The 25,489-nt window shown below is 41.6% G+C and overlaps 1 protein-coding gene across 1 annotated transcript; it reads left to right on the top strand.

Moving 5' to 3' along the window:
* Positions 1-1,992: 1,992 nt before the first annotated feature.
* On the top strand, positions 1,993-24,196 carry LOC310854880 (arf-GAP with Rho-GAP domain, ANK repeat and PH domain-containing protein 1; the record flags this gene model as incomplete). The annotated part of the gene is made up of 26 exons (XM_083759625.1): positions 1,993-2,006; positions 2,242-2,300; positions 5,180-5,821; positions 6,354-6,476; positions 6,921-7,167; positions 7,537-7,656; positions 8,443-8,547; positions 8,954-9,014; positions 9,527-9,647; positions 10,660-10,817; positions 11,600-11,706; positions 14,869-15,068; positions 15,669-15,754; positions 16,223-16,405; positions 16,828-16,896; positions 17,329-17,431; positions 17,603-17,653; positions 17,885-18,017; positions 18,793-18,892; positions 19,209-19,410; positions 20,208-20,253; positions 20,381-20,592; positions 21,396-21,605; positions 21,849-21,954; positions 22,396-22,543; positions 23,211-24,196. The coding sequence occupies 26 exons, from the start codon at positions 1,993-1,995 to the stop codon at positions 23,262-23,264; spliced, it is 3,660 nt and encodes a 1,219-aa protein (XP_083615751.1). The 3' UTR covers positions 23,265-24,196.
* Between the last annotated feature and the right edge of the window lie 1,293 nt (positions 24,197-25,489).

The raw sequence follows: 25,489 nt of genomic DNA, 5'->3' as shown, positions 1-25,489 counted from the left end.
ACACGTTTTCTCTTCTGAGAAGGAACGTATGTATGCCTGTAGCACAGACACTTGATTTACAAGCAGTACTGATAGACCTGGAAATGACAAAGCTAGATGATTAACCTCAGCCTGGAAACCACATGAATCTGCCCTAGATTAACCTGTAAAAAGTTGATTAGGTGATGTAATGGTGAAGTAAAACAAACAGTGCCAACACACGCCATTAACAATAAAGACTAAGAGACAATATGACGTAATGAGGCACATATGACGTACATTTTCCCTTCATTGTCAATGGCGTTTACAAAACAAACATTGAACTAAAGACAAACATTAAACCTGTATATAGGAGGGGCTAGCGCCCCTCAAAAATATATATAAAATGTGGGTTTGTGGCCTAATGCATATGAAACTGGGGAATCTTGATATTACGGTTGTGAATCACCAATGGCCAACACAATGTAACGCATAGGCTACAGTTTCCTATAGAATATAATAGATCCAACAAGGGGTGCAAAAACATCAGATTATTTGATTAATCAAAAAAAGTAATCGCTACGAAAATATTCATTAATCAAATGAGGCATGCACTTTCACATCTTTCACCTATGCTGAGTCACGCTTCAGCTCATGTGTATGAGGAAAGGCCAGTAGGCTACGTTTTGTTCCAACCGGAGCATTTCTTACAGTGCAGGCACTGATGACATCATCATCAGGTAAGACACAGGTCCACGTGTTTACAGCTGGCTGACTGACAGAGTCAATTACAGACAACAAAGACACAGAGAGACAAAACAAGCAAAGCAGCAAGCAGGCAGACAGACAGAAGAAGGCAGACATAAGGAAGAGTGGGGAGCTAGGATTGAAACCCTCCTAAAGTGCACTCCAAGGAAATCAGGCGTGACAGAGAAGCAGTGCATGTGGTGTTTGTGTCGAAAAGGAAAGTAAACTCGAAACATTGAGTGACAGCAGAAAAGAGAAAAAAAGTAAGTAATAGAATCTTTTCGTTATTAAGTCTATTTGAACAAGAATAAATGTTCAATAAATGCTGATACAGGTACAGGCAGCAAAATGCAATCGTGGGAAGGTCAGCAATACACTATAAGGCAACATACTGCAACAACAATGACAATAATAATAAAGATAAAGATACGTCGATACTAATGATAGCCCCCATGAGATATATGGGGGGGAGAAGGGGCGGGGCTAGGTGGAATGTAGTAAAGTCATTTGAAAATTTTGAAAACGTTGTGACCTCTCAAATATACTTGTATCAATGTGCACAAGTATGTGCATTAAATGTATACTTACAGTACAATATATTCAAAAAAGTTTCTTAAGTAAATGTAACTGATTAAATATAACTCATTGCTTCCCACCTCTGTCATACAGATTTGTATGCATTGTTCAATATCAGTTTGAGTAAGTAGGCCTATTTCTACCTGACAGCCTCTGTGCTACTATTGATATTATGAATTAATTATTAATATTTGTATTATAAAGCAAATATTGTATAACGTAAATTTTGCATTACACACTTTGGTTGTGAATAGGGTCTGTGATGTCATTAAATCCTTCTATCTATGGTGTTCTTCTTGACTTATAACAACTTCTGTGTACGAGTGAATAAGTGGTAAAATCTGTTTGTGGATTGTATAAATATTTAAAGGTATGAATATGAGCTTTTAAATTGTGACAACTAGGCTATACATTGGAGGATCCATTGGAACACTGTTTGTTTTGCCATTTCCTGAAGAGTAACAGTGATATTTGTGGTTTTAAACAGGTTTCTGGTTTAGCCATATAAACCACTAATAAATTATCTTCCCTTGGCCTCTCTCTCTCTCTTTCTCTCTCAGATGTCTTCAGATCTTCCTGTTCCTACACCTAAGCCAAGAGCTCGATATAAAAGAGACAGAATGCACAGTCAGCAGTCGGCTTCAGTAGAAAGCTTAAGGTCCAAACACTACTCATTTATATTTACAGAACAACGACTTAATAGTGAAATTTATGTCTGGTCTATAGCAATATATGTCAAGTACACACATAAGTAGCCTGTAGTACCACTGAATACATAAACACAAGTGAAAATGCGACAAAATAGCAAATTAATCAAATAGATGATTTTCAACGAAGTTTTTTTCATGTTTTTTTTTTTTCAATTTGTAAACAAGCACTGAAGCAGGTAATATTGGGCACAATTATTGATTGAATTATTGAGTCACAGAAACCTCATTATGTCCCTTGTTTATTTCACAGTGATCTGACTGGTGATCATTTGCAGCCGGCCTCATCTAATGGTGAATATAGCAGCGCAGGTACAGTATATAAAATGCAAACACAACACAGGACGCACGCAGGAGAATTTGGGCTTTTTTAAAGAAAAGGTTATTTTGTAGGCTACACCTACGGAGCCATAATGATCTTGAAGTGCAAAGAAAGGGAAAGGGTAGGTCTTCACCTACAAAAATGTATTAATAGGGATACAACGTCTGGGTCACTCAGACCTTTATCAGGCAGGCAGATGGATGCCCGATGAAGGTCTGAGTGACCCAACGTATCCCTATTAATACATTTTTGTAAGTGAGGAGTGCGGGACTGCCTTTTATGATATTTGTTGGAGATGAGATATGCTGCAGCATTACAGGGATTTAGCTGCAGCTGTCAAAAATAAATAAATAAAATATGGACTGGACTGGAGACTAAAATGTTGCACTTGCAGTCAGTTCCTTGAAATGATAGATTCCATCATTCCAAATGCTTGTTGTAAAAAACAGTCCCAAAAAGTTGTCAAGCTGGCAAGCATGATTGTTGACAGTACAGCCACTATTCCTGTTCTAGAGCTTAAAGATAATGCCATGTCATGCCAGCTAGTTGTCACGCTACAATACATCTACAATACAATACATACAGAACTCGTCACGCTACAGAGGAGCTGTAAAGTCACAAATTACGTGTCCACTACTCTAGCCTGCCAGCTTTATATGTACGTATTTTAAGTATATTCTGTTTTAGCCATACAGTAAGAGCAGTAGACCTGAAATAAATAGTTTACATTAGTAAAACTAATTACTAAAGTAATTTATGACAATATCCCATCCAGATGAGTACAGTACATGGCAGAAGTGACATACCAAACCAACCCTGCATACAGTAGCTTTCACACAATTAAGAAACCAGCTCGGCTAGTTAAACAGCTGAGAGTAATGGAACAGTATGTGACAGAGACATCGGGAAACAGACACACATTGACTGTCAGTCTAATTTTAGAGATGTCATTATTCTTACAATAAGTCCCAGCTAAGTAACCTAAAGCTCTGGAACAATGAGGGGTTCCAGCACGCGGCACCTCAAGCATGAAGAAAAAAAGTCACTGGAGAAAACCAGTTCAAAATTCTGACATCCCATAATTCTGACCATTAGGTTAGTCTGAGGATAGGGTTAGGGTTAGTTATAACGGGGCCGCAGTTGCACCAATAGTACGTCGGAATAATGACATCATGAGAACATAAAGATGTATTGACATGGAAACAATTTGCCTGCATGCTGTTATAAAAAAAAGAAAAAGCTTCAATTGTCTGAGTTTGCCCCAGTGCCTTATCTCTTATAACCAAATGCTCTCTCAACTACTACTGTATATATACTCTCAACATCAAATGCCCTTGAGCAAGGCATGTTGAAGTTGAGCCAGCTGGCCTGGTTGTTAGGTATTCGTACTTCCTCGAATGACGATTAGTGAAACTAGACGATCTTGTGAGCTCGTTACATCTGGTATTTTAACTATTTGACCATTTTTGACAACTCTCGCTTACGACATGCCAAAAATATCAACACCAGGTTGAAAGTGGTTAACTTAATAGCGATGCCTTGATGAATAAGAACTGTGCTGAACTGAATTCAATTTGACATTAATGTTTCCTTAGTAAGCTTTCCTGGTTGAATATGAACAAAACATGTAGGGTTAACTTCTGAACAATATTTTCATAAAACATTCAAACCGGTTTTGGCTAGACAAAGTTGAAAGACAGCTCGACGCAGGTGGTAATTTAGCCTCCTATTTTTCTATTTTGACTGAGGCATACCAATCTCTCTCTCTCCTTCTCTCTCTATCTGTGTGTCTCTCTCTCTCTCGCTTCACAAACATGTCTCCAGTCTCCACCAATCTGACATTTCACTAAATCTCAGCTAGATCCTTGACAATGGGGAAAACTACAGTATTGTATATTGTCTTTTCTGTGCCGTGATTTACATGGTTTAATTTGGTTGTTTTGAGCATGTTGATTTTCACAATCTAAAACTAAAAACTAAAAACGACATAAGCCCTATCGTATACTTCTATAGGATTGTATAGAAGTATAATATTTATCAAAAATAGTTAGACATAGATAGACATCACAGCACATTGCATTGTGACACATTGCGAGCTTGTAGATCTGCTACAGTAAGCCCAGAATAGGGACGCCAGTCAGGTTGAAAGTGATGAAAAATACAGATGAATAAAGTCTACACACTATTTCTCAACCTTATCTCCATGTTTTCATCAGTAGGACTAATTATCTATACATGTCGATAGGGAGGACTATTAATATTAACAGCAAGACAGGTTCATGAAGACAGGTTCAAGCTCAGGTTAAGGTTCAAGCTCTAAAGTTAACAACATTCAACTGTCAAAAATGTTGAATCCTTCCCTTTTTAACAGTTTTAACAGTTTAACAGTGTCTGTAACATTTTTAATCAGTTCTCCTTGAATGGAACACCACCCCAAGCTGAACTATGGCCTTTACTGCCTACTGTCATGTGTCTCATTAGCATAAGTCATCACGTGTCATGATAATAACTCACTGGCATGCAGATAACCAGTTTAAGAAAAACTGAGATTTAAGGAACGTAAAAACAAAACCAAATCTAAATTCGTTTTCAGCCATGAAAGTACAATTTCTGACCCAATAATTATGTTGGCTCTGCAAAATCTATTTTAGTCATGCCATCCATTAGGTGATCTACAAGATCACAAGGTATCGCAATGCGTTGTGAGGCTGTTTCCGCAGCGTGACACCATCATCCAACGAAATATAAAATAGGGCTTGAGTGGTTTTAAGTGCTTCCATTCAGTTCTGCTTGGATTGAACAGCATACCATGTGGTGTTTCTAAAGTACATTATAACTCCTGAACTTTTCCTCCATCCTTCTCTCGCAGGAAACTATAATCCTCTTCCTCCTTTCTTCAACGGGTCAGACCCAGCCAACCTCAGCTTGGCTAGCGTGACAAACATCATCTCTTTCAACATCCCCAGTCTGGCTGGGGTTGCTAATTCCATCGCCGGCATTCCTCCCAACCCTCCACCTGCTGCCGCTACACTAAGCCCAGCTCCGCCTAGCCTAGATAGCATGGCTAGCAGTGTAGCAACTCATATAACTAGCTTGGCAGGGGTTGTTAGCTCTGTCACCAGCCCTGCCACTGCTGCTAGCGCACCACCTCTTGACCCTGTTACTTCCGGCTATGTACCTAGCTTAGACAACATAGTTAGCTCTTTGGCCGCCCATATTCCAAGCTTTGCAGGGATTGTTCCCTGCCCCACAGTGGCCATGCCACCCAATGCCGTTCATCATGGCCCTAGTACCAATGCTTGGCCATACTCTGGTGCAGCTAGCTTCAATGGCTCCATACCCACCCATATGCCAGGCTTAGCAGGGGCTGTTGCTTCTGACCCGAATGTTGCCATGTTTCATCATCCTAACCTGGGTCCTATGGCAGTCACAATGCCCTCAATCACTGCTCCCACGAACCAGATGCATTGCCCTCCCTCTCACCCTACGCCTGTGGCCAACAGCCATACAGGTAAATCAAATCAATCAATCAATCAAACTGATATTACTGCAGGGGTTCACAAAGTACGGGCCAGGTACTCTCAGGGTTGCTTGAAGGGGTTCTTCAGGGATCTGTAAGGGGACCCTTACAGAACTATAACTCTGAGAGTGCACACATGGACCCAAATAGAACCAAATAGTTCAGGTTCAATTAGTATACTCTCAGAGTTATGAGGGTCTTTGTAATAAAACGGTTTGAGAACCACTGCATATTACTGGACCTATCATGTTTGTAATGGGATAGTGAACTTCACCCCCAAAATGAGTTTTCATTCTCTATTGATTAATCACCTCATGGAGCCTTGGATTCATGGACGTTTTTGTTTTGACTCCGGCAGTCTCCAGTATCTATAGGAGACTTAAAGAGTCTCCAATGAGGAGACTCGGTTATCAGAGTATTGGCTTCATGGGGTGTTTAATTGATAGATTATTTTTTTTGGGTGAACTATCCCTTTGAGATGTAAAATTATTATAATAATATTAATGATGATGACAATAAACAGTTCCAGATGTTGAGGCCTTGTCCAGGATGGTGATGGCTTCATTGGACCCCACCAAGGACCAGACTGCTCTTCTGAACTTCCCATCCACAGAGGGCCCTATCAGTCCTGGACCAATGGATAAAGGTATTGTATTGAATAATTAATTATGCACAATTACTACTCCTAGTCCTAGAAGTGTTGCTTTTGGCAGTGGTTCTCAAACCTTTTCTGACCCCCATATTAATATATATTTGGCCGCGAACCCCAGTAAGAAAATACTTAGTGCCTGGCTGGGACCTAATTTTTTCGCAAATATTCCAAATGTTTCAAAAAGAGTAAAACAAGAAAGCAGATGTGGGAGACCAGTAGCTTTGTTGTTGCAAGGAAAGCGGTAAAATGAGACTTTCGTGGTTGTTTTCGTCTCAGATTTAGTCCGACGGAGGGACACAGTAGGCCTATAACTCTATGGGGACACAAAAGCGACACAAAAGTAGGACCCGGAAGTATCTCTGGAGGGGGCGCTCATGTCACGGCTAAAATACTGAATAGCCACTCTGATCCCTACTCTTTTTTCCCTCCTGCACTTAGTTTCCAGTCCCTCCCCCATGACCATAAACGGTCATGATCCCTACATCACTGTGCTGGCCAGTTGGGGATGTGAAGAGGAACCCGACACAGAGTCGTCCAATGAGGAAGAAGATTCAGGAGCTGATAATAAGCCGAAGGCAGGAGAACTTGAAAAAGGTCCTGTCCCTGGCTGCACTGTCAACACCGATGGTCCTGTCCCTGACTGCACTGTCACCACCGATGGTCCTGTCCCTGGTTTTACCAATGGGTAAATAAAACAGATATTCCCAATCTGTGAGCAGTGGTGGAGGAAGTACTCACTCAATTTGTTACTTAAGTAAAAAGTATCAATACTGCAATGTAGGAAATACTCTGTTACAAGTAAATGTCTGGAATTCAAAATGTACTTGAGTAAAAGTACAAAAATGTACTTCAAGTACCAAAAGTAGAAAGTACTACTCAGAAAGTTTTCAAATGTATTTAAAATCCTTTGAAAATAATTTACAAGCTCACAATGTGTCGCAACTCGCATCATGATGCATTTTGATACAAAAGTTTCAAACGTATGAAAATAATTTGAAAATAGCACATCTACAACTTTAATAAAACATAATGATTAGAACCGTTTGTATTGCAGACCTCCAACCAGCCAATCGGATCGTGGGCGTCTGATCCCCTGTCGGGCACCCCCGCCCCCTCCCAACAATGCCAAGCAATTACAAGAGCAGGGCAATGCCCGCAAGCAGAAGACCCCGAGGTGCCCACACACACACACACACACACACACACACACACACACACACACACACACACACACACACACACACACACACACACACACACACACACACACACACACACACACACACACACACACACACACACACACACACACACACTTCCACTCAACACTACTTGTCCACACACAGATTTCTTTCACAGTATCTCTGACTGTGTGTCAGTATTCATTCAACACTTTCCCATCCTGTACTTTATATCCTGTATATTTTGACATTTGTTCATGTACTTTTGGCATCCAGATTCAGAGTTGACTCAGTGAACTTGATGTATAGGGTTCATATATCAGGGTAAGTTTAGGAGGTAACCACATGAAGTTCATGAACCCTGCCGTCTATATTTTGGGCATGTCATTGTAGCTCACGTAGCTCATGTAGTTTTTTTAAGTAAACACAGGGCAAAGTTACATACTATACACTACAGTTTCCACTTGGACTATGTTTAGCCAACATGGTTTGTATTTCTTTAGCGTCAACATACGCAAATACGCCAAATAGTTACGCACGCTGTCACACCTGGATGCCAAAGGTAAGTGACCAGACATCAAAACATGACTATTGGATGAGAAAGTGATGAGAATGTGATGCAGAATTCCTTTCTGTGCCATTGTCTTAATACCTGTGTGTGTGTGTGTGTGTGTGTGTGTGTGTGTGTGTGTGTGTGTGTGTGTGTGTGTGTGTGTGTGTGTGTGTGTGTGTGTGTGTGTGTGTGCGCGTGCTTGCTCGCATGCGTGTCTGGCCTTCAGGGCTGCGACCATTCGTGTGTCAAGAAAGAAGGGAGCTCTGACTCCCCAGCAGGTGAAAAACGATGTGGTCCAAACCGGCTGGCTGGATGTATGGAAAGGATTCAGGTACGATACACTATGTATACAGACAGACAGTAAGCTAGATAAGATAAGACATTACATAGTTATAGATACATATTGTTGCTGTCGGGAAGAAACATCTCATCTCCATATAATTTTTTTATTTTTATTTTATTTTTAATTTCGTGAATTAGTGCCCTATACTTGATCAGACTACAGTTTCACACAAAATAATCCAAAGAAACATATATACAAGCTCAGAAGCGAAGCGTGGCGCGAAACGTTTTGAGCTTGTGGATCTGCAACTTTTGCTGTTTTTGAAATGAATTTGAATCCTGAAAAGTAACAGTTTTGGACATATGAGGTTTCCCCGACAGAGACAGTATACTGTAGATACTTACAGTACAGCCGAGATATAATTGTTTCCATCTTCTGTTGCACGGTCCTGTAGACACAGTGTGTTATGGGCAACGCTGGATGGACAACTCATGTCTCTGTGGAAGAAACGCACAGTGAGTACAAGTCGGTCTCTGACACTCTGTCCGTCTAAAAATAAGTTTAACCATTGTGGTACCGGTACTTAACTTTACTATTTGGTGGTTTTACATTGGACCATAACTCTGTAATTGTCCACAGGTTCTGCTTTAGTGTAAACCCGAAGTGCCCACAAACTCATGAAATATTTTAGCACTTTACTTTTAAGTGCATTATTCAAGATAAATGTGTGTATATAGAGAATAGAGATCTTTCAGATTTTGTATAGTGTTTGCCTTTTTAGCGATTGTCTCATGTAGTCCAATCTGAGGACCCATCGTCAAAAAATCAAGGCAAAACAGCGCCCTCGTGTCCTTAAATTTGAGTCAACAGTCTGTCTTGAGAGACTACATGTAGACCACTATATTACCATTATCATAATTTCCAGTGACATAGAATCACAAGTCACATCTCAGGTAAGGATTTTCTATATGAGACAATATGGGTTTGGATACGTTTGCGCCAAGAGCTTTTATTTTTTGCCTTCCAGGATAAGTTCAGTGAGGTGGTGTTCCATGTCTCCAGCATCACCAACATAAAGAAGCAGGACAAGAGACGATTTTCCATCTACTTCAGGAAGAAACACTATGACTTCATGGCCCACAGTGATGGTAGGAGTCGGAGATTCTATTATATTGGGTTCTATTCTAGAGCTTCCCAGTTCTCTTTTTTTACCTTCTTGTATTAAACAAAAACAAAACAAAAACACAATTTCCATGTTTATACTGAGACAAAAACAAGATTTAGTGAATACCATAGCTAGGCCACAACAAATGAATCCATTTCAGCATATTTGTCAAGAGGTGGAGATGTCACTCCAGGAAGAGAAATCTTATATTGTATTTCCCTTAAATGACATAATCGGAGCAGCATTTTATTTTTATTTATTTTTGCTAAATTGTGAATGTCTGAAAATTGATTTGCAGTATGATCTATGGCTGAATAATGTCAATTGTTTAAATTGTTTGACAAACAATTTCCAAACCAAACCCCATTTTCCACCACAGTCTGAAAACTATCACCTCTGCAGACTCCACCTCACCAGCACTCTTAGTTCTCTCCTTGTATCACGTTGTGTGTCGCCTATTTTTGAAAGTTTCTAGTTATTGAGTTTACTATGAAAACCTGCATTTCATGTCAGTCAGTCCGTCACGCCTCGTGATACACTCCATATATGGCTGTCTCCATATACTGTATGAAGATCACAGGCCCTAACTGGGCCTTAACTGGCTGGCCCGAGGCCCCACCTGGCCTTACTAATGTAATTAGCACACATTTGACACTCTAGTACTCTACCCAGCCCGAAAACGTCAGTTACAGAAAAAACATGAAGATGTACGTTTGTTACTTGTTATTTAGTTTATACAGTACTATATAGGCTACTGTTTTCCTTGACCACAAACCCTAGGGCCCTAGGTCAATTCTGTGATATAGATGTTCTTATAAGACAGATGCTAGATTTGATGTTTACCTCATATCACTTTACTTTCCCCTGACGTTTGTTGACTAGGATCAATATAATTTCGTCGGATCTTGCAATTAGCCTCACTGGAAAAGACAAAGCGACATCTGCTAAATGCCTAAATTGTTATAGTAAATTAAAGAATAGGACATCTATTCTAGCGGTGCAAGAAGCCTGGGTATCTTCTCTCCTTGCAACTCGTGGCCAGGCTAGACCCACCCCTCCAGAACTACATCGGCCAATCACTATCAAGGATCCTCGAAGCCGAGCATATGCTGCTATCTGGGATCATGACCTCTGGGTTTACCACCATAAGGAGGTAAATACAAACTGTCTTTTAAGATAATTTTCTCTATTTTGCGTACATTCTTGAAGAGTTTGATGGGTATAGTAATCTTTTTGCAACCTTCTTAATTATTGTAACTGTCTCCTTTATTCCAGAGTTTAGAAAAGAAAATCAACATAAATGCAACTTTTTGTTTAAGTTATTTTACATCAAAATTATCAAATGTTAGAAATATTAAGAATAATCAAAGCATTAATGTCCATTTATTGGAAAAACCCAAGTTGAGCTCTTCTATGATTAAAGCACCAAACGGAAAGATAAGGAGGGACTTGGAAGCAAAAGGAATGCCCATAGCAGATGTACCCATCATAGGGATGGATGCAGTGGAATTAGGAGTCCTAATTGGCAGAAACCAATATTGGAAAATGGTCACAGGAAAAATGGAAATACTGAATGAAGGACTAGTTGCACTGGAAAGTGCATTTGGATGGCTGGCCTGGTGCAAGGAGAAGTCACCACGCTAAATATCATAACTGAAGTTGTGGACATTGAAGTGATGCACATCAGCGTCGGAGAGGAACAGGCACTGTCAGATCAGTTACGCAACTTTTAGGAAATCGAATCCCTTGGAATCCACATGAAAGAAATGCATTCCGAGAAGGAAGACATGGCAGTGTATCCCAAGCCGTGCATATCCAAGGCTACCCGGTCCCAAGCCGTGCATGCCTATTCCCATTTTTATTTTATTTATTTTTGTGGTGGGGCTACCCATTATTTATGTTTGGATAACTGATTGTGCCTTTAATGTATTCCAGGACTACCAGCTGGGTGTAGGTTCTTTCTACATTACACTGAAGGTGGCATCAGTGAAACAGACAGGAAAACACAGTTTCAACCTAATGACTCCATACAAAATATTCAAGTACGTGTAAACCAGGTGTAAACTGATCTCTGTCTATTTTTTTCTCACCTCATCTCATTCTTCTCAGCCTTCTAGTCATCTTTCTTCTGCATGTTCTCTTTCTTTGGTATTCTGTTTTCTTTTCTCCCCCTCCCTTCTTAATCATCTTATTTTCTTGTGCCATTACTAATTTTCTTTAATATTTTCATTTATTGTCTTTTCTTCTGTCGCGACTGTTCCTCCCTGTCCCTAGTCTGTATGTGTGTGCTTCGGTGTTTTTCCGGCTCTGGCCAATGCCCTCCTGTCTGATTCCCCCACGTGTGTGTTGCAGTCTGCTCCACCAGCTGTCCCCCATCACCTCGTTAGAGTCCCTCATGTATTCAACCTGTGGCTTTTGTATATGTTCTAATGTTCTACTAACCTCGCGTCACCAGGCTTTCCACCTCGGAGGAAAAATGTTCTACCGTAGAAGACATAACATACTTGATCATATAGGCTACTGTCTGTAGTCATCTTCTTAGCTGCAATTATGATATATTTAATATAGGCTATTGTAGTCTGTTGTTTACCAGCATTTTAGGACTCGACCTTGACAGACTAGTCCTTGTTCTATCTATTCTGTGTATGCTTTGGAGGTAGCTCTGGTCCATAGCCTTTACTGCTCTTGCTGCCGTTGAAGGCATTAGAGCTATGGAACAGAGCTACTTTGGAGGCAGAACTCCAATATGGAATGCAAGCTATTTAAATCATATCATACAAACCAACCTTGATAGTCGTCATGGTAAATAAATTATAAGCATAGTGATAGCCTACATCAAAACTATTATGCAAAAGTAAAATAGGTCTGCCTGCCAGCTGGCATAAAGGACAACTTTAGTTTTTTTCAACCAAGGTTCATGTTGTAGGTTGTTATTAGAGAAACTAAAAGATGAGTGTTATTTGTTTTCCATTTGCTGCTTTCTTTCATTTTAGGGATTTTAGCTGTTTTGTACAGGGGGGCGGGGGCATTCGAGCATGGTGCTAAATATGTATTTTTTTACAAAATATTATGGAGATTTATTTATTTATTATTTACTATAGCCCTAATAAACCCCAGGAAATTACATCTGGCCACAAATAAATCACAGGATCTACTGAATGTGAATGTAGCCTACTGGGGGGAAGCCACACTGTGTGTCATAGGCTCAATATGCAGTTTGACACATTCAGTAGATCTCGTGATGTTTTGTGGCCAGATGAAATTTCCAGGGGTTTATTAGGATTATTGTAAATAATTAAAAAATAAATCGCTATAAAATGTTGTAAAAAAATACATATTTAGCCCCATGCTCGAATGCCCCAGCCCCCTGTCAAAAACAGCTAAAATCCCTAAAACGAAAGAAAGCAGCAAATGGAAAAAAAATTACACTCATCTTTTAGTTTCTCTAATAACAACCTAAAACATGAACCTTGGTTGAAAAAAACTAAAGTTGTCCTTTAAACAAAATCTGTACATGTTTTGTATAGTCAAAAGTTCAAATCAAAATCACTCATCTTTCACAAATCCTGCAAATTCATTTGTCTATAGGCCTACGTCTTTACAAAATTGACAAGAATGTTTAACTTTTCCTGATTAAATATTGCGGGAGATGCTCCTACTCCTCAAAGTGGAGAGCAGGTATGAGTAAAAGTGAATATGCCACACACTATTACAGTGACATTGATATCTCTGCAGAGGCCAGCACTTTATGGTAGCTGCCTGGGCAGTGCTACCATAAAATAATGGGCTACCAGGTAGACATTTCCCCTGCTCAGAGAGTATTCAGCCTGCACACTGCCTGCTAGCGACAGAAAATAGTAGATTATCATATTCATCTAACCTCTTTTTCTTCAACTATTAGTAGGCTATATCGTTGCTGTTTGTTGGGTAGAATCTCCACATTTTAACATTTTGTGTTTATTGATATTACTTGATCATCCTACAGTGCTGCATCACACAAAACCACCAAAAGTATCAGAAACATGGCACAAAGCGACTCGTTTTTAGCTTGTCCATCTGTGCCGCAGACGTTGGTCTGACGTGCAACAGTCCGACACATCCGTGCAGAGTGAGTCCGACACTTGGTTGGTTAAGACTCACCCGTGACTCCCCACATGGGTTGCCGGTTACGACACATGCGTGGCCGGTTAAAACTCACCCGTGGCTCCCCACATGCGTTGCTGGTTACGACACATGCGTGGCCGGTTAAAACTCACCCGTGACTCCCCACATGGGTTGCCGGTTACGACACATGCTTGGCCGGTTAAAACTCACCCGTGGCTCCCCACATGCGTTGCTGGTTACGACACATGCGTGGCCGGTTAAAACTCACCCGTGGCGTCCCTGTGAGGTTAGGGTTAGGTAACGTTAGGGGTGGGGTAGAGTGTCGAACCGTGCCTGTCGCACCGTCGATCTGCTACTTTTGTATTTGAAAATTTGGATATAGGCCTATACCAGCTTTACAGTTCCACAATTTATAATTTTATAAACAATTCTTTATAAAATGTTTAAAACAAATATTACTGTATAGCTATGAGCCGGGCCACACAGACCACTTACACTCTGCCCACATAATGCATTGCATATGATGGCACTTGAGTGATCCAGTCTGGATCACTCAAGTGCCATCATATGCAATGCATCCAGATCTCAGCCAGACATGATGACATATCCAGATCTTAGCCAGATAATTTAGCCAGATCTCAGCCAGATTTGGGCCGCCACATATGTCCCATGAGTCATGAGTTGACATAGCCAGATCTCAGCCAATTGTATGGCCATAGCTGGCCCTCTTCTAGCTCTACTGTACGTTGCACAGGAAATATGATGCTGATGGTTTCACACCTCCATTTTCTGCCAGTGTAATGAGTGTATGGTTATTTTCTGCACAGTTTGTATAGCCTACTGTTGATGATGGTGCTTCTTATTGATATTTCTTACCTTTGTATTGCTGACAGTACTTTTCCTCTGTATCAGTAACTTTGTAACTCTCGACTGCTGTGCTCAGCATTGCCAGCAATCAATCTGTCTATAGGCCTGGCTGGCATCTCTGCCATGGGTCTTTCATGTTGTTAACCATTTGCTTTCTTGCTCTGATACCATTTCATTTCTTGATATTTTTCTCTGTCTCTTTTAATGATTCCCTCAATGTCTTCCTATTTCAGTTTTTCTGTTGAGTCGTCCAAGGACCTGCCTGTCTGGCTGGACCTTCTGAATTCCACCATCCGCAGTGCCCTGTCCAGCAGCCTGGTGGCACTACGTCTGTGGGAGAGCCCCTTTAACAAGGTCTGTGGTGATTGTGGTGCAGCTAACCCTGAATGGGCCTCCGTCAACCTGCTGCTGCTCCTCTGTGAGCTATGTGCTGGTAAGAGTTATTATATGATCCCCATTCTGGCTGCATGTCAATGTTAAAAATGCTATCAGTGCTTTGTTGAACTTACATAGGAAACACAACCAGACATAAATCCAGCTGAAGAAATTCAATGGAAATTGTATGAGGGAGCGTGTAGCAAAAGTATTATTATTATTATCTAATATTTATTATAACGTAGCTGTTTCCACACTTCCCTTTCAAACTGATTCCTGCATTCCAACTGAACCACAGGTTTCACTTGGAATTCTAACAAACCGGTTTGACGATGAACAGATAATACAGATAATACATAACAGATAATACAAGATCTACAAGCTCGTAGATCTGCTATTATTTCACGATAACGATCCATTTGTATTTTTAACAGTAGCCAGCTGTCAGAGGTGATCTGTAACACTCAAAGATATCTAGCTAAGAAATCCATCAGGTAAATCATTAGTCTTCCAATTAATTAATTAATTAATTAATTAATCTCTCTCTCTCTGGCACTCTCTCTCTCTCTCTCTCTCTCTCTCTCTCTCACACACACACACACACACACACACACACACACACACACACACACACACACACACACACACACACACACAGGGCATCACCGTGGAATGGGCAGTCGTGTGTCCAAAGTTCGGAGCCTCAAGTTGGATGACAAGGTCTGGACTGAACCATTGATGCAGGTGAGGGTGAGATTGATCATTGGGCTGTACCATCTGTACAGTACACAGTACACCACCAAAAGATGGCGGAGGACAAAGATATTTATTCTGATAGTAATCATTATTATAGAGTGTTTGTTAAAGGACCACTTCACCACTTTTCAACCTATCGGCTTGTATCGGCCTATCGGCCACACATTCTCACACGCACACACACACACACACACACACACACACACACACACACACACACACACACACTCACTCACTCACTCACTCACTCACTCACTCACTCTCTCTCTCTCTCTCTGCACCGCTCAGTTCACATGTTGGTGTGGTTTTACAACATAATTAAAAACATTGACAGGGAGGGAATCACAATTACTGTGACACTCCAGCTCCCCCCCCCCCCCCCCCCCCTCTCTCTCATGTCTCAACAAATTAATCACAATCTCTGTCTATTCTTCTTTGTCACGGCTCTGCCCCCAGCTGTTTGTTCGCTACGGTAACAGGGTGGCCAATCTGATCTGGTCTCCAACTATCCCAGCACCAGAACAACTGCTTCCGGACTCTTCCAATGAGCAGAGGTCAAAGTTTATCTGGGACAAATACACCAGGGGACGCTACAGACGAGCCCACCCTCTGGCTTCATCCCAAAGACTACTGAATCAGGTGTGTGTGTGTGTGTGTGTGTGTGTGTGTGTGTGTGTGTGTGTGTGTGTGTGTGTGTGTGTGTGTGTGTGTGTGTGTGTGTGTGTGTGTGTGTGTGTGTGTGTGTGTGTGTGCGTGCGTGCGCATGTGCGTGTGAGAGAGAGATGTTACTCTACAAACCATAATGTCAGTAAAGGGCGCCCTCTAGGGGAAAGATGTATGAAACAACGGTTATGTGTATTTTGTAGAGTGAATTACATAAAAGAAAAGCAATTCATTAAATAAGATAAATTACTGTATACATAAAATATTTCTGTGTGTGTGTGTGTGTGTGTGTGTGTGTGTGTGTGTGTGTGTGTGTGTGTGTGTGTGTGTGTGTGTGTGTGTGTGTGTGTGTGTGTGTGTGTGTGTGTGTGTGTGTGTTTGTGTGTGTGTGTATCCAGAGGCTGTGTGAGGTTGTATGTAGTGACGATGTAGAAGAAACCATGTTCCTAATCTGCTCTGGAGCCAAGGTTTGAACACTGATATTCTATTCTATATATTTTATAGTTACAGAAAATGTGTAGTAGGCTGTAATTAAATCAAGATACAATTTGGAGAAAATATACAGTATATTTTTCAGTAAGCACTAAGCTTAGAATATAATGTAGGCTATATACTTTAGAAACATATACAGTACATTCTTCAGCATGGGTAACACTAAGTGTAATTTTCTTTTCTAATTCTTTGATTCAAGTTGCCATTTCTACAGTGTAGTATAGTTATGTGGTACAGTGTTACTTCATACAGTATAGTTTACTACACTGTAGTAGCACTAGTCTATTGTATATGGATGGATGCAAGTAACACAATAACTACAGTGTTACTTCATTTGTAGTTTTGGTGTAGTATGTGTATGGATGAAGTAACAGTAGTAACTACAGTGTAACGTCCTGTCTGTACAGGTGTGTCAGGGGGAAGACACACGGAGTGGTTCTCTCACCTCTCTGGCTGAGAAGGCAGGCCAAACCCTGCAGACTGAGCTGCTCAGACATAATGAATACACAGGTACACACACACGCGCACACACACACACACACACACACACACACACACACACACACACACACACACACACACACACACACACACACACACACACACACACACACACACACACACACACACACACTGTTATTTCTTTATTGCTTTTTTTGACAATTGTGATTTTATTTCCAGAGGTCCCGCCCTACCTTCCTCAGTCGGACGAATGTGACTCTATCTCCTCAGGTAGGCCTATATTACTGGTTTAAACCACTGTCTATCATTCTGATTGAGAGTGTATTCAATGTCTGTATTTACATGTATTTCTGTGTGTGTGTGTGTGTGTGTGTGTGTGTGTGTGTGTGTGTGTGTGTGTGTGTGTGTGTGTGTGTGTGTGTGTGTGTGTGTGTGTGTGTGTGTGTGCGTGTGTGCGTGCGTGCGTGCGTGCGTACGTGTGTGCGCGTGTTCCAGTTCCAGGTGTCGATGAGGAGGATGAGGAGCTTCATGGAAAACTGGAAGGCGATCGTTTCCTGTTCTCGTTAGAGAATGAATCTGCGGCTTGCGACGTCCTGGACCTAAGAGAGGTCCTGTCTGTGTTCACACGACCCAGGTAAACACTGCTTTACTCAACCACTTGACCACACCACCCGGGTAAACACTGCTTTACTCAACCACTTGACCACACCACCCGGGTAAACACTGCTTTACATAACCACTTGACCACACCACCCGGGTAAACACTGCTTTACTCAACCACTTGACCACACCACCCGGGTAAACACTGCTTTACTCAACCACTTGACCACACCACCCGGGTAAACACTGCTTTACTCAACCACTTGACCACACCACCCGGGTAAACACTGCTTTACTCAACCACTTGACCACACCACCCGGGTAAACACTGCTTTACTCAACCACTTGACCACACCACCCGGGTAAACACTGCTTTACTTAACCACTTGACCACACCACCCGGGTAAACACTGCTTTACTTAAATGGATATTTCACTTTCAATACATGTTGGCCTTGGGCCATTTTATAGTCTACTCAGGCTTATGTGAACACCCCAGACAGTTATTAAGTTGCATGATTCAGTATTTAGATATCATATATTCATTTTAGCTAAGGGGGCACCCTTCCTATACAAACCCATTGTAACTCCAAACTCCATTTTAACCATGTGAGAAAGTGAGAAAAGTGAGAAATTACCCGTGGCTAAACCATGTGTGTGTGTGTGTGTGTGTGTGTGTGTGTGTGTGTGTGTGTGTGTGTGTGTGTGTGTGTGTGTGTGTGTGTGTGTGTGTGTGTGTGTGTGTGTGTGTGTGTGTGTGTGTGTGTGTGTGCGTGCGTGCGTGCGTGTGTGTGTGTGTGTGTTATCTAGACCCAGTCATGAGTTTGAGATGGTGACGCTGACAGATCGCATGATTTGTGCTGCTGACTCACAGGAGGCGCTGCTGAGTCACTTTTTCCACATTGTGAAGGTACAGAACCTTTGCTTACTGTATTAGCCTTCCTCTCTCATCATGCATTCAACTAATGTGAGTGCTCCTACAGTGATGTACAGTATCTGACAGTATCCGTACAGTGTACGGTGATAACAGTGTACACTGTATCAAATCTAAGAAACACTTTTACCATTCCAAATATTTGTTATTATTAAGTAGATTTTGATTCTGTGCACACTTAAATTCACTATTCTAAGCTCAGTTAAAACTTAAAGCCATTGTAAACAGAAGAATCAGCTACATAACCCATAAGCTCTGTCAATCCATCCATCCATCCATCCCTGTTCTACAGGTGATACTCCCAGTGGGCATGTCAGAAGCCGAGCTGGGGACGGTGCTCGCTTTGAGCAAGGTGAGCATCATGGGAGTGGGCGGAGCCCTGGAGCATCCTGAAGCGTGGGCTGTCCTCCACTTGGGCGGAGCTATAATCTACCCTGCCCCCATGTGTTCGCAAGACCCAATGAGGTTGACAATAGACACACATACACGTCACAGTGAGTACAAAGTGTGGACACACAAGCACATGCACACGCACGCACACACACACACACACACACACACACACACACACACACACACACACACACACACACACACACACACACACACACAGATTTATGTTGGATACTGTATATGTGCTGCTGCGCTGCATAAGCCACCTGCAACCACCCCAATTCTCCTATACACTCGAAATGAACCCGAACTGTACCCCATTTGTACAATCTTCAGTGTTAAATGAACAGAGAGATTGTATTGTCCAGCACAACATTGTGGATGTAATGTGTGGTTATCACCCAGATCATAGTATTTTACCTTTACAACAGAGTTTGTAGGCTATGTCCTATTCCTTTCTGGTTTTATAAATGAAAGGGGAGGAATTTGTTTGCCAGTTAGGCTGACAGTCAAACTTTCACAGTAGGAACTTGACAGAAAAAGTGAAAGTGAAAATGTGTAATAAAGATCCTTACATCAAAGGAGCCTGGGTCAGTTGTTTTGAACCAAACAACTAAACAACCAGGATTCTCAGAAGCTTAAAAACATGCAATTTTGTAAAGAATTGTGAGGGTGACCATTGAATTAAATGGTTGCTTGGCCAGTGTGTGTGTGACTGTTAGACAAACTGCAGCTCTGAATTTCCCTTGCGGTATAAAATAATAATAATAATGAATTGCATTTTTATAGCGCTTTTCCAAGTGCTCAAAGCGCTTTACAATGGTTCATTCATTCATACATTGGGTATAAATAAAGTTCTGTCTAATTGCTCATCATGGAACTTTCATCTCTCCTGCAGAAATGGATGCAACTGAACACACCATAGCTCTTGTGACTGGAGAAAGGTCTGCACTAATAATAATAATAATAATAATAATAGTAATCTACCAATAATAATAATAATAATAATAATAATTAATATTATTATAAATGATCCATTCCATGTTATGTTAATCGTCCATCCCATTTCAGGGCTGTGTCCCTATGTTTTGAGGAAGACCACAGCTGCCAGACCTGGTTCAGTCATCTCCAGTTCGTAGCCAGTCAGAACTTGGCCGCTCCCCCCAAGTCCCCCCCTCTGCTGCCCAAACAGAACTCTCTCTACCAGCTGATACCCACTGGCATCACCTGGGGCAAGGTGCCACCTGCAATTGAACGCTGCATCTCGCATATAACCCAGCATGGTGAGTGTCTGTCTGTCTGTCTGTCTGTCTGTCTGTCTGTCTGTCTGTCTGTCTGTCTGTCTGTCTGTCTGTCTGTCTGTCTGTCTGTCTGTCTGTCTGTCTGTCTGTCTGTCTGTCTGTCTGTCTGTCTGTCTGTCTGTCTGTCTGTCTGTCTGTCTGTCTGTCTGTCTGTCTGTCTTGTCTTGTCTTGTCTTGTCTTGCACATATTTGCACATATAACACACCTTCTGTCCTGTATAATCAGTAATCACATACCATTTTGTCATCAAATCTGTCATTTGCATTAATCAATCAGTCAGTCAGTGAGTCAGTCAGTCAGTGAATCAGTCAGTCAGTGAGTGAGTCAGTCAGTCAGTCAGTCAGTCAGTCAGTCAATCCGTCGGTTTGTTTTAGTCTTTAGTTTTAGTCCAGAGCACACTAGACTATGTTACACATAAATAGTAACATAGCCTATAGCCTATAGAATCACACCTGCCAAATAACACATATCATCATGTGCATAAAGGATCACATCCAAACTGTAACATCATTTGACTGCACCACATCTATTTCACCAGCAGATGTCATATATGTGCACTATATTAAATTAAGTGTCAAGTAGTGAACCCATTTTGATTGTTTCAGAAAGCCATTGCAAGGTAGGAATGACAGATACAGGTTACAAACACCTTGTTTTCTCCCTGGAGTCTGTCCTCCATACTTATGTGTTGTTGTTATTATTATTACTCAAGTCAAATGCAACGTATTGTACTTGACAAATAAGTGACAATATTTTGTCTTTTGGATTGCGATCCTTGTCTCAGGCCTTAAGGTGGAGGGCGTGTACCGCCGCTGTGGCCTCGTCACCAAAGTCTCCCAATTGGTAGAAGCCCTGATGACCTCGCCAAGCTCCGCCCCTCTGGAGAAAGACGAACAAGGCATCGTGGACGCTGCCTCTGCCCTCAAGCAATGTGTCCGCAGGCAGGATCCACTCATACCACTGGATCAAAGGAAACTGTGGGTGGAGGCTGCAGGTGAATGCCCTTAACTACTTAAGTCCTATATACTTAACCCTAAAAGTAATCTAATAGATCTCAATGCCTCACATTAAGATGTGTTATGAGCTGATCTGCAATTTTCCTTATGTTGGGCATATCATTATATGAACAAATAAATAAATCACATCAAAAAATTTCTCTTGGGTACAAAACCATGTTTTTATTAATTAATTTAATTATATGATTCTATTCTATATGTCCCTCTTTGTTATAACTCAGCCCTGACAGATGAGCAGGCCAGACTGGTGGCCTACAGGCGGTTACTACGACAACTGCCCTGTGACAACAGAGCTACGCTGAACGCACTCTGTGAACACTTCTACATGTGAGAGACACACACATTCAGAGAGAAACACGCACATCCTCTGTGATTTGGTGCTGAGCCAATCAGCCAAACTGTAAAAACAGAAAATGTAGAACAAAGCGAGGGGTCGCAACACACTTTTGAATGCTGAATGCTGAAGAAACAAACAAATAGCGTCAAAACAGCACAGGTATACGACATTTCGACCGTGAGATCTTTATCAAGTAGCCTATATGACACACACACACACACACACACACACACACTAAATCCCATTCTAACCCATGTAAATAGCCTATCTTCAAGCTCACAATGCATCGCAGTGTGACAAGTTGTGAGCTTGTATACATGTGCCATTTTCAGTGAGCGACACTGGACACCAGAACACCACTAAAATGGGTTATATGAAATGAAACATATATGTCTTAAAGTTTTCCCCCCTCCTCTCCTGTCTTCTCTCAGGGTTCAGATCTTCAGTTCTGAGAACCGTATGACATCTCATAACCTGGCCGCGGTTCTGGTTCCCACCCTGTTCGAGGAACTGGCCATGAACCCAGAGATGGTCCGCCTCACCAAAGAACTCATCATCCATCACACCTTGCTGTTCCTGGTATGTATGTATGTGTGTGTGTGTGTGTGTGTGTGTGTGTGTGTGTGTGTGTGTGTGTGTGTGTGTGTGTGTGTGTGTGTGTGTGTGTGTGTGTGTGTGTGTGTGTGTGTGTGTGTCAGTGCGTGCGTGCGTGCGTGTGTGTGTGCGTGCGTGCGTGCATGCATATGGGTTTGTGCAGGCGTACACATGTGTTTGTCTTGAACACACCTCTCTACAGACTACAAGTTCTGTAAATAAGATGCACTGTATGAAGGTTTCATGGAGACATGACACTGTGACTACAGTATGTGCATGACACATGCTGGCCATCATTCTGGCTTGTCATGTCTTCCAAATCCAGCCTGACTCTGCAGTCACACTGGATTGTTTGTTGTTTTGACACAACAACCTAATTATTTTATTTGTACTACAGACACCCATTTTTGTTTAGGTACTTGAGCCAGTATATCAGAGGTGCCCACACTTTTTTGACTTGAGAGCTACTTTCAAAATGACCGGCTCAACAAGATCTACCCATCAAAGAAATTATTATCCATTGCTGAAAATAGTTTAAAAACCTAACTGAGGGGGCATTGGAATAGGCACTGGAATGACCTGGTTAAATGAAGGATGCACATGGATAACTGGAGGAGAGCTATAATATTGACACCATATGATCTCTCCACAGAGCCCTGAGAATGACAAAGCAGAGGAGTGTGAAGAACAGATAACAGTCTTCTAAAATGCCCAGATACAACACAGGACAGGAGAGAGGAAATTAACCGAAGAAAGAGAAGAAAAAGGATGGAGGAGGAATGTCACTTTCCATGCAATGTTTGGGCAGCACATATACCTGTATACTGTATACTGTAGGCCTACCGCATATTCAATATCAGTGGAGATTAACTTTGAAGTAACAGTTTACATTTTGAGCTCTTAGCTGCCGTTCTTCAGCCAATGCTACTATAATGGAAAACACTCTATTTACCATCACTAACACAACCAAATGTAAGCGGCAGAGCACAATGGTTTCGAATTTTATTTTTAGACTGCTGTCTAAACTTAGGTAGCTGGTCTGAAACAGCAGTTTATACAAGGTATAGGAAGTTTCCTTTTGTAATGGTGGTTACCTCTCATGTTAATATCTATTCTAATACTCTAATATTCTTGTTTGTGGTGAGACATAAGGCTAGGTATTTTTTTTGTTTTGTTTTTCTGTGCTGAAACTATAGAATGTATCCTCACATTATTGTACATACTCTAGCTGGTATACTCTTGTAATAGCCTACTAAAATTGCTTAATGGTTTTAAAGCTACAAGTTGTAAGTTGCATCGATGTCCAAACTACAATAAACATAGTGCCACATCTGTCCAATCCCAATGCACCATATGCTTATTGCCATTGTACACCAGGCACCAATCAGCAGGGGGCATAGTTTTTTCCAAAGGGGGCACTTAATTTTTCAAACCCCCCTATATACCAAATAGTCAAATACTTACCTATTATTAACAAAGTGATGCGTTGAAAAAGGCTACAAGTAGGCTACAATTATGCAGCAGCACGAACAACAGACAAACAAACATATGTTGAAGTTAGTTGAACATTATAATGTCTTCTGCATTGTGACGCCCCCTGTATGTATTGTACTATATTAGGGTGTATGGTGGTATCTTGTATTAGGTGGTCTGGTGTAGCTTTATATATATTATAGTTGTAATTCACTTTGGTTAGTTTGCTTTGCTATTCCTAATTCCCTTTCTCCTTGTGTTGCAGTGGATTGGGGAGCAGAGCTGTGATGATCAATCAGCCAAGGGTTGGCACCTGGGCCCAGGTGCCGACGCCCTATATAAGCCTGCCTCCCCAGTCCCTTCCTCAGCTCTGTTGTATTCAGTTCTCCTTTGCGCCTTTCCCACCATGCACCTTTTTCAGCATTTGAGTTAATACATACAACATGCACACACATCTCACTCATGCATACGCACTACACTACTGATTTCCACACCTCATCTGTTCATCTTGTTGTCTCCACCAGGCCGAAGGCATGGGGGGAGAGTATGTTTTGCACTCCGTCCGTCCGTGTGTGTGTCCGTCCGTCCGTCCGTCCGTGTGTGTGTCCGTGAGCAGCTAATCTCGGCATGGGCGGAGCTTGGGGGGGTTCAGGGGGTGCACTGCACCCCCTTTTTTTTTTTTTTATATACTTTTTATATACTTTATATATACTTTTATATATTTTTTAATACCTTCTGGCTTCTGACTGTAGTTTGTAATCATCTCTCTTATCATGATATGATGACTCGCTGTATGGCTGTAGTGCATGTGTGTGAGCTGCTGTACTACCTAAATAACTCATTTTTAGGGGTTAGGGCATTGTAAAAACGCTAAAATAATAAAATAAAGGTTAAAAAAATCGGGTGTCGTTGGCCAAGCAGTCGCACCCCCCAGCGTCAACTTCAAGCTCCGCCTATGAATCTCGGCCACCATTAACCCGGTACAATTTCCGTGAAATTGTGCACCCACGGCCCAGGCCGTAGCGTAACGGTCTGGGCACCGGACTGGTAATCCAGTCGCAGTGTGCCGCGGGTTCGACTCCCGGACCCAACACGGCCTTTACTGCATGTCATCCCCCCATCTCTCTCCCGTTTCCTGTCAGCCTACTGTCTGTCCCTTCAAAAAACAATAAAAAATATCTTAAAAAAAAAAAAAAATTGTGCACCCACATTCCCACTAGGCCGAGGACGAAATGCCACATGAACAATTTCAACTCAGCCTCAAGGTGGCGCTATAACTGGCCGAAAAGTGTTTTTACCTCTAACTGCACGGATCTGTGGATAACTTTGTATGCCAACTCCCTAGAGGCCAAGGAAAAACCTTTGTCTGGAATTTTTCACATCTGCTCTTTATAGCGCCACCAGGAGACCGACATATGTAAAACACATTTTCTATTATGACTCCTTCAGATTTTATCC

This window comes from Protomyctophum parallelum (assembly GCF_964188405.1).
Source record: "Protomyctophum parallelum genome assembly, chromosome: 1".
NCBI classification, from domain to species: Eukaryota; Metazoa; Chordata; class Actinopteri; order Myctophiformes; family Myctophidae; genus Protomyctophum; species Protomyctophum parallelum.
This window is presented reverse-complemented; position numbering and strand designations above follow the sequence as displayed.